This window comes from Colobus angolensis, unplaced genomic scaffold (assembly GCF_000951035.1).
Source record: "Colobus angolensis palliatus isolate OR3802 unplaced genomic scaffold, Cang.pa_1.0 Scaffold267, whole genome shotgun sequence".
Classification (NCBI taxonomy): Eukaryota; Metazoa; Chordata; class Mammalia; order Primates; family Cercopithecidae; genus Colobus; species Colobus angolensis.
This window is the reverse complement of record NW_012115899.1, coordinates 979,582-987,309: the sequence shown is the minus strand read 5'-3', so window position 1 is coordinate 987,309 and position 7,728 is coordinate 979,582. Positions and strand designations below refer to the sequence as shown.

At 56.7% G+C, this 7,728-nt stretch overlaps 1 protein-coding gene across 1 annotated transcript in view; it reads right to left on the bottom strand.

Annotated features, from left to right (window-relative positions):
* The window catches only part of TRPV3 (transient receptor potential cation channel, subfamily V, member 3), a 53,092-nt gene that overhangs the window by 18,779 nt on the left and 26,585 nt on the right, over positions 1-7,728 (bottom strand). Inside the window, exons 7-10 of the mRNA XM_011947510.1 lie at positions 5,170-5,450; positions 2,565-2,741; positions 1,369-1,527; positions 562-663 (exon numbers count right to left, since the gene is read on the bottom strand). Of these exons, the coding sequence (XP_011802900.1) occupies positions 562-663; positions 1,369-1,527; positions 2,565-2,741; positions 5,170-5,450 (719 nt within the window). The remainder of the gene's footprint in view (positions 1-561; positions 664-1,368; positions 1,528-2,564; positions 2,742-5,169; positions 5,451-7,728) is intronic.

The following is a 7,728-nucleotide window of genomic DNA, read 5'->3' as shown; positions in this document are numbered from 1 at the left end:
TGGATGGATGGATGGATGGATGGATGAGTGGATGGATGGGTGGGTGGATGGATGGATGGATGGAAGGATGGATGCATGGATGGATGGATGGATGGATAGATGGAAGGATGCATGGATGGATGGATGGATGGATGGATGGATGGATGGATGGAAGGATGGATGGAGAGATGGAAAGATGGTTGGATAAAGGATAGAAGGATGGTTGGTAAGGATAAGCGGGCATGTGAATGGATGAATCAGTGGCTGAGTCCATGAAAAAGGGCAGGTGATCGGATGGGTGGATGGGGGTGGAAGAGCACAAGAGACACTGAGTGGCTGGAAAGGTAGATACATGGTGGATAGCTGGGCAGATGGATAGGGAAGCAGATGGATGAAGTAGGTAGGATAGGCCAGTCTTATCCATTTTTTCCCATGTTATCACTCAGAAAGGTAAGGCTTGGGAAGGAAACGCCTCCCTGAAGCCCCCAGCAGTAACGGCAGAACAGAGAGGGATGGAGGCCAGGCCTGCTGTCACCTGTCTGCCTCGTGGGGCAGTCTGGAGGGGCCGAGTGACCCACTCACCTCTTTCACGGAGATGCACGTGGCCCAGATGAGTACGAACATCCTCCCGAGGAGCTGCAGCCACCCCATCTTGTGCGTCAGGGCCAAGGGGTGCGGGAGGGCCTGGGGGGATAGCAGAGGGGTGGTCAGAATAGGGAGTAAAGTGGACCGGGCTGGCACCAACTCTACAGGGACCAACACACAGGTAAAACACTCAAGCCAGGCCAGAGGCCAGCATGAAACCCGATCTCTGTACAGAGCGAGAGAAGGAAGAGCAGCTCCCCGACCCCACCCTCCCCACCCTTGATGGAAACCCATAACTCTACAACGAGGAGTATCAGCCAGTCGGTGCTAACAACCCTCACACTGCATTGCAATAGCCTTTCCAGAACCCATCCATATCCAGACACTCAACACGGCCTCTCCGCACCATTCAATAAAGCCGAGGCTCTGTGCCCCACGTGACGCATGGGAAGCCGAGGCCCGGCAGGCAGGGAGAGCTTATCCTCCTCCTGTTTCCTGCAGCCCTCACAGCAGAAACACCCAGCCAGTTCTGTATTTTGACAGAGACCCTGGGCAGGGCCTGAGTCTCTGAATTCTCCAACTTGCCCCCCAACATGGGTCTGCCTGGAACTCAGCACCTGGGGCTTAGCCCAACTAAGCACCGAAGACTTATTCAGTTCCCTAGAAATCGTGAAGGACAACTGGGGGACCCCACCCAAATCTCCTGGCCTCCCTGGGCCTCAGTTTTCCCATCTGCACATGGGGCAGCTCCAAGCCCCTCCAGCTCTGACCGCCCCATTTTTCCCCTCCAAGGGGCCCACGTACCTCCTCCTCCCGGGGGCGGTAGTACGAGACGAGGGTCAGGGTGATGTTGTAGAAGAAATAAAAGCAGAAGGACAGAAAGAACATGTACTTGGCAAATTTCTTCCACTTCATCCGCAGCAGCGTGTGCAGCGGCTCCAGGGTCAGCATCTCATGCCGGTTCTAGGGGTAGAATGCCACCAGTCACCATGGAGATGAGGGAGAGAAGAAGGGACCGTTTGCTAAAGGCCTGTGGGAGCTCTGAGGCAGTGCCGCCCCAGCAGAAGGGGTCCATCATTATGCCCAATGGACTGGTTTGGCTGGAAATGCTGGGAGGGCGATTTCCGGCTCCTGAGGCTCCTCCCCACGGTACTCGGGCAGTAGTCAGAGGCCGCAGGAGCCTGGGCTTGCAGCAGGAGGACTCGATGCACAGCAGAAAGTGGAGGATAGAAGCGGGCAGAAGGTGGTGACAGGGGTTCCAGCCCCAGTTTGCCCCTCCTTTGCTGTGTGACCTTAGGACAGCCCCGACCCTCTCTGAGCCTCAGACTCCTCACCCATAAAACTGCTAACAATCCCTGTCCTACCAACCAGGCTGCTGTGAGGGTCTGGGAAGACCCAAAGCAAGGAGACTCTGGGAAGCAGGACTCTTGGTAAAGTATGAAGGAGGAAGACCCAGCCTGCTGCCTCACTTCCCCCAAGAGCTGAACACCTCTCATAGCTGCTCCTCTCTTCACCTCCAGCTGCACCAAACTCTCCCCTCTAGCCTCCTCCAGGAAGGCCTCCCTGATTGCTCCTCAGCGCACCCTCTGACCCTCATTTGGGACCAGGTTTTGGGGAAGAAAGAATTCTAAGCCTGGCCATATACACCAACAGGGGGGTGGGAGAGAAACAATATGGAAAGGATCAACCTCAACCACCCTGTCACCCACACCCACACCCAAACAGCCCTGGATACTGGGTCCAGAAGACCCCCACCTGCCCTCCCCCCACCACCACTCAGGTCTACAGTCCAAGGTCAACCAGGAAGAGGCGGGCCCAGCATCTGTCCCAGGCCTCGCCCTTTCTGTGCCTGACTCTGCCCACTGAAGCAACAGAGTGGGGGATGCAGACACGGGGGGGGTGGAGCTGGCAGCACTGGGTCTTCCCAGCGTCCTCTGAGCCCCCGGCCTGAGGTCCAGCCCTCTGTTCCCTGCCCTTCCCTGCCTGCGCAGGAGACCCACGTCGATGTTGGTGTTGTAGACGGTGATTTCCAGCACGGAGTTGTCCGTGGTGGTGTCCACGTTGGTGAGGTCGTAGAGGGAGGACGACACGGGTCCGTATGCCCAGTCAGTGAACTTCCTGGACAGGCTCCGGAGCCGCTTTTCCTTGATCTCACGACTGAGGATGTACTTCAGGATCTGGGACAGGACAAGGAACAACTGTCAGCTGCAGAACAGGGGCTTGAGGCCAACAGGGCTGGACCAGCCAGAGGTGGGCTGGGCCCAGGTGATACTCCCGCCCCGGATGGGTGGAGACCTGCCTCTGCACCTGGCGCCATGGCCCCTGGGCCCCGTCTTTATCTGCGGAATGCGCACACAGCTTGCTGTTCTGCCCATCTCACTGGGGGATGTGAACACCAGGGACAAAAGCTGTGAAGGTTCTTCGCAGGCTGCAGCAAGCTGCACAATCGGCTTGAAACGCCTCACGCCAGCTGGGGCCCCAGTTCAGTGAAAAATCTAGGCACTGATGATTTTTTAGAAACAGTTTCCATTTGCTCTGGACTTGAGAAGAAGCCAGAAGTGTTCTCAGTATCCCCAGCCCACCATAAGCCAAGACCCTTCCAGCTGTGGCTCACCACTCTGGCCAGACAGGTGGTGACAAGAGACACCACACCCTACAGGGAGGCCCGCGGGACTTCGGTAGGTCAGTGATCCTCAAACTCTGCTGCATGTTGGGGAAACTTAGAAATTCCCATAGCATGGGCCAGGTGCTGTGGCTCACGCCTATAATCCCAGCACTTTGGGAGGCCAAGGGTGGGGCGGGTCATTTGAGGTCAGGAATTCGAGACCAGCCTGGCCAACATGGTGAAACCCCATCTCTACTAAAAATACAAAAATTAGCCGGGCGTGGGGGTGCACTGCCTGTAATCCCAGTTACTCAGGAGGCTGAGACAGGAGAGTCGCTTGAACCTGGGAGGCGGAGGTTGCCGTGAGCCAAGACTGCGCCACTGCACTCCAGCCTGGGCGATGAAGGGAGACTCTAGTCTCAAAAAAAAAAAAAAAAAAAAAAAAATCCCACAGCATCAACTAATGAAATCAGAATCTCCAGGGTAGGACCCGGGAGAAGCTTCCCGGCCAGCTCCAGAGTGCAGGCTGGATGCAGAGCCGCTGTTTCTGGCTCCCTATTTCCAAAAAGCTGAGCCCTGGGTTACCCCAGGATGAGACATGGGCTTCCTAGGGCACCAACTCAAGACCCAAGAGGAAAGGACTGTCAGGAAGGACAGTGTCACAGACCCGGCCTCACAAGACCCTGTGGGTTCCCATCCCATCTGTCATGACAGCCCAGGCAGAGAGCTTCTAGGAATAAGGCCAGGTCTCTCTGTCCCGCACCCCAGCCTATAAAAGCCCCAGGACGGTGGCCAACCTGGGTAACAGCCAGAAAAGTTTTCTGGAGGACACGGAATAGAGGAGGGAAGCGGGGTACAGGTGCCTCCCCCAGGCCAGCCACAGCAGGCACACTGTCCCCTAGAAAACAAGGGGGTCCTGGGGCCATGCTCCATGCAGGAAGCCTCCTCCCTGGGCTGGGGTGGCAGGGACAGCACCCGCCACAGTGGCACACAGGGAAGATGGCCTTGGAGAAGGCTCCTTCTGCAACCATAAGCTGACTCTTCAAAGCCCCAGCAAGCTGTGACCCTGAGGGCAGGCAGGAGCTGCGGGGAGGCAGACACACAATTCCTCCTCTGTTGAAGCAGTTCTCCATCTCCTCCTCCCCCACAGGAGAATCAAAAGGCCCCTTGTGGGCCCCAGGCCTGACCACTTGGGACAGGACCAAGGCCCTCGGGGCAGCTAACCAGGGAGGCGGGTACCCTGAGGCTGGCACAGCTACAATGACTCAACAGCCACGACCCCCCAGTGTCCTCTGGTGGCGTCCCAGGAGCCACAGCCTCCTCGCAGCGCGCAGAGACAGTGAGGCTGAGGAACACACTTGGGCCCCAGAATCCGTCCCCTGAGAAGAACGTCTCAGACCAAGCTATGACACCGGCCCCTGAAACAGATCCGAGCCCAGCCCTGCTCAAGTCTTCACCAAGGCTCCCGGCTAAGCCTCGATGATCTCAGCCACATCACACAAGGCAAGAAGGGCCCAAAGCAGCCACACGCTCGGCTGGGGACACGGCACAGAGTTCTAACCGGACAAAGAGGCTGGAGTCTCTCCGTAACTGGGAGATGGCAGCATATTAGCTCTGGGCCCAGAGCAGCCATTCTGGAACTCCCGTTGCCGTGAGAGGCAGAAGGCCCCAAGGGCCACCCACTCAGCCCTGCTGGGGCTTCTGTGTCACCTCAGCCTCAGACTCCCCCAGCCTAACCCTTCTAGGACAAGAGATGGAAACGCGGCGTATCAGGGACTGAAGTCTAGAGAGTGGGCTGCATCTCACCAGCTCCGCGTGGCCCCTCAGAACAAACCCGCCTCGGGCCGCCACGCCACTGCATTTCTGGACCTAAGGCTGGGACCTTCTCAAGGCTGAGGCTGTGGTCTGCGAATCTCCAGTAGGGCCCCTGGGGCTGAGAGAGGGGCCGCTGTGCCTCCTGACCTCCCGACCTCCTGCCTCCCCACGCCCCATGGCCCCACCTCAGCCTTGCCCATCTTGGCGGCCAGCTGCAGCGGCGTGAGGCCATCATTGTTGCGAGTGGTCTCCAGCTCCCAGTTGCCACTCCGCAGTAGGATCATGTCGTACATGCGCGTCACAAAGTCGTTCTGCGTCTTGAAGTCCTCGGCCACCGTCACCAGGGCGTGGAGGATGTTGTTGCCCCGTGAGTCCTGCGAGGTGATGTCCGTCTGCTCGTGGTCCATCAGCAGCTGCACAATCTCGGGCTGGTTGGTGCAAGCTGCCAGGGCCAGGGGCGTCTCACCTGGCAGATGAGCACATTGAAGCTTGGTTCTCTCATGGGCTAGAAGCAGCATCCCCCAAGACCCAGGACTGGGGCCCATATCCTCTCTCAGCAGGACTGGCAACACAAGTTCCCTGGCCCTTTCCCCATCTTCCGCTTCTGTGGGGAAGAGTGAAGCTAGATCACTGCAGTAGCCTCCTAACTGGCCTCCCTGCCTCCACCCTGGCCTTTTAATACTCTGCTCAGCACAGCAGCCAGACCAACCTGCCAGTGCCTCTCCCAGAATGAAAGCTCAGGTTGCAACGGCAGCCCACAAAGCCCTGTATCCTCTGACCTCCTCTCCCCATCACTCACTCCCTCTGGCCACAATGACCTTCTTCCATCTCCTCCAACAGGCAGCCCCGGGGCCTTTGCTCGTCTATCCCCTCTGCCTGTAGATAGTCAAGTCACTCACTCCCTCACCTCCTTCAAGTCCTTGCTCAAACATCACCTTTCAATAAGCCACCCTAAACACTCTGTTTAAAATTAAAATCCACCCTCCTCTTGCCCCAGACAGAACTCCTCATTCCTTGTCCTCTGCTTTACCTTTTTTTTTTTTTTTTTGAGACGGAATCCTACTCTGTCGCCAGGCTGGAGTGCAGTGGTGCGATCTCGCCTCACTGCAACCTCCGCATCCTGGGTTCAAGCAATTCTCCTGCCTCAACCTCCTGAGTAGCTGGGATTACAGGCACGCACCACCATGCCCGGCTACTTTTTGTATTTTTAGTAGAGACGGGGCTTCCCCATGTTGGCCAGGATGGTCTTGAACTCCTGACCTCATGATCTCCCTGCCTCGGCCTCCCTAAGTGCTGGGATTACAGGTGTGAGTCACTGCACCCGGTCCACTTTGTATTTTTTAAGAGCACTTATCATTTCATATCATAGTATATGAAATGCTTATTTATAATGCTTGTTACCGATGGTCTCTCCCTGTCTAGAATATAAGCTCCATGAGGGCAAGAATTTCTGTTTTGTTCACTGATATATTTCAAGCACCTAGAACAGTACCTGATGTAGATAGTAAGTGCTCAATAAATGCTTGTTAAGAACAAATAAGGCAAGTGACTCACATGAGGTCACACAGCAAGCCTGGGACACGACCAGTCCCGGACACCAGGTCTTCAGCTGCCTCCCCTCTCCTCACTCCACCCAATAAATGCTTCCCAACACCAGCTCCAACCAGGTCCTATGCGGGACAATGGGGACCCACTATGAACTGGACAAGACCCTGTTTTCCAGGACACCCACACCTGGACACCCAGGGCCGCCCAGAGCGCAGACTAGCTAGTCCTGCTGATCAAAAAACCACCCAGAAGATAGTCCCAGCTACTCAGGAGGCTGAGGCATGAGAATTGCTTGAACCCAGGAGGCGGAGGTTGCAGTGAGCCAAGATGGCGCCACTGCACTCCAGCAGCCTGGGCAACAGAGTGAGACCCCATCTCGAAAAAAAAACCACCCAGAAGACAAAACAGACGGGTGATCATGAGTCAGGCAAGCCTGGGTGGGAGGAGGGGTCTCCTCTGCAACAAAGTTGCACAGAGAAATTTTTGAGTGTGACGGAGCCATTTGTTCCCTGTCCTGATTGCAGTGGTGGTTAACCAACTCGAGGACACATTGTGAGAATGAACAGAACTGCCCTCTGAAACAGGTGACTTTCACTATATCTAAATTATGCATTTCATTTTTTTTTTCCTAGAGCATCCTAACCCCAGTCGCTCCTGGACTCTGACTTGTCAGGCAGGGGAACTCTGCCCTCTCCCTCTTGACTACCTCTCCGCAGTCCTGAGATGCACTGGGCCCACGCACAGGGGTCAGAGCTGGAGGCCAGGACATCTAAGTCAACACCCTGCTACCCCAGGGCAAGTCCTTTCCCTTCGCAGAGCCTTCTCCTCGCCTGTAAAATGGGGCTCCCTCCTCAGCCTCCCTCCCAGGTCTCTGTTCTCTCAGAGGGCTGCTCAGGACGATGCTTCTAAGACCACCAGGTGACACCCCCAGAACATGGACTCCTCCCCCAACACCTCCTCCCAGCCCCTCCTTCTCTGGTCCATGCTGGTGTCCTGCTCAGATGGACATGCCCAGCCTCCTCCCCTCCCAGCTCTGTCCTCTGGGGCACCAGAGCCTCTTGAGGCAGGGGTAGTGACGGTGGAGGTCAGAGCAAGGTGGCCTCTCCCTTCCTCCCTCCTTCCTTCCTTTCTCTCCCTCCTCCTTCCTTCCTCCTCCCTTTCTCCCTCTCCTCTCCTTTTCCCCTCTCCCTTCCTCC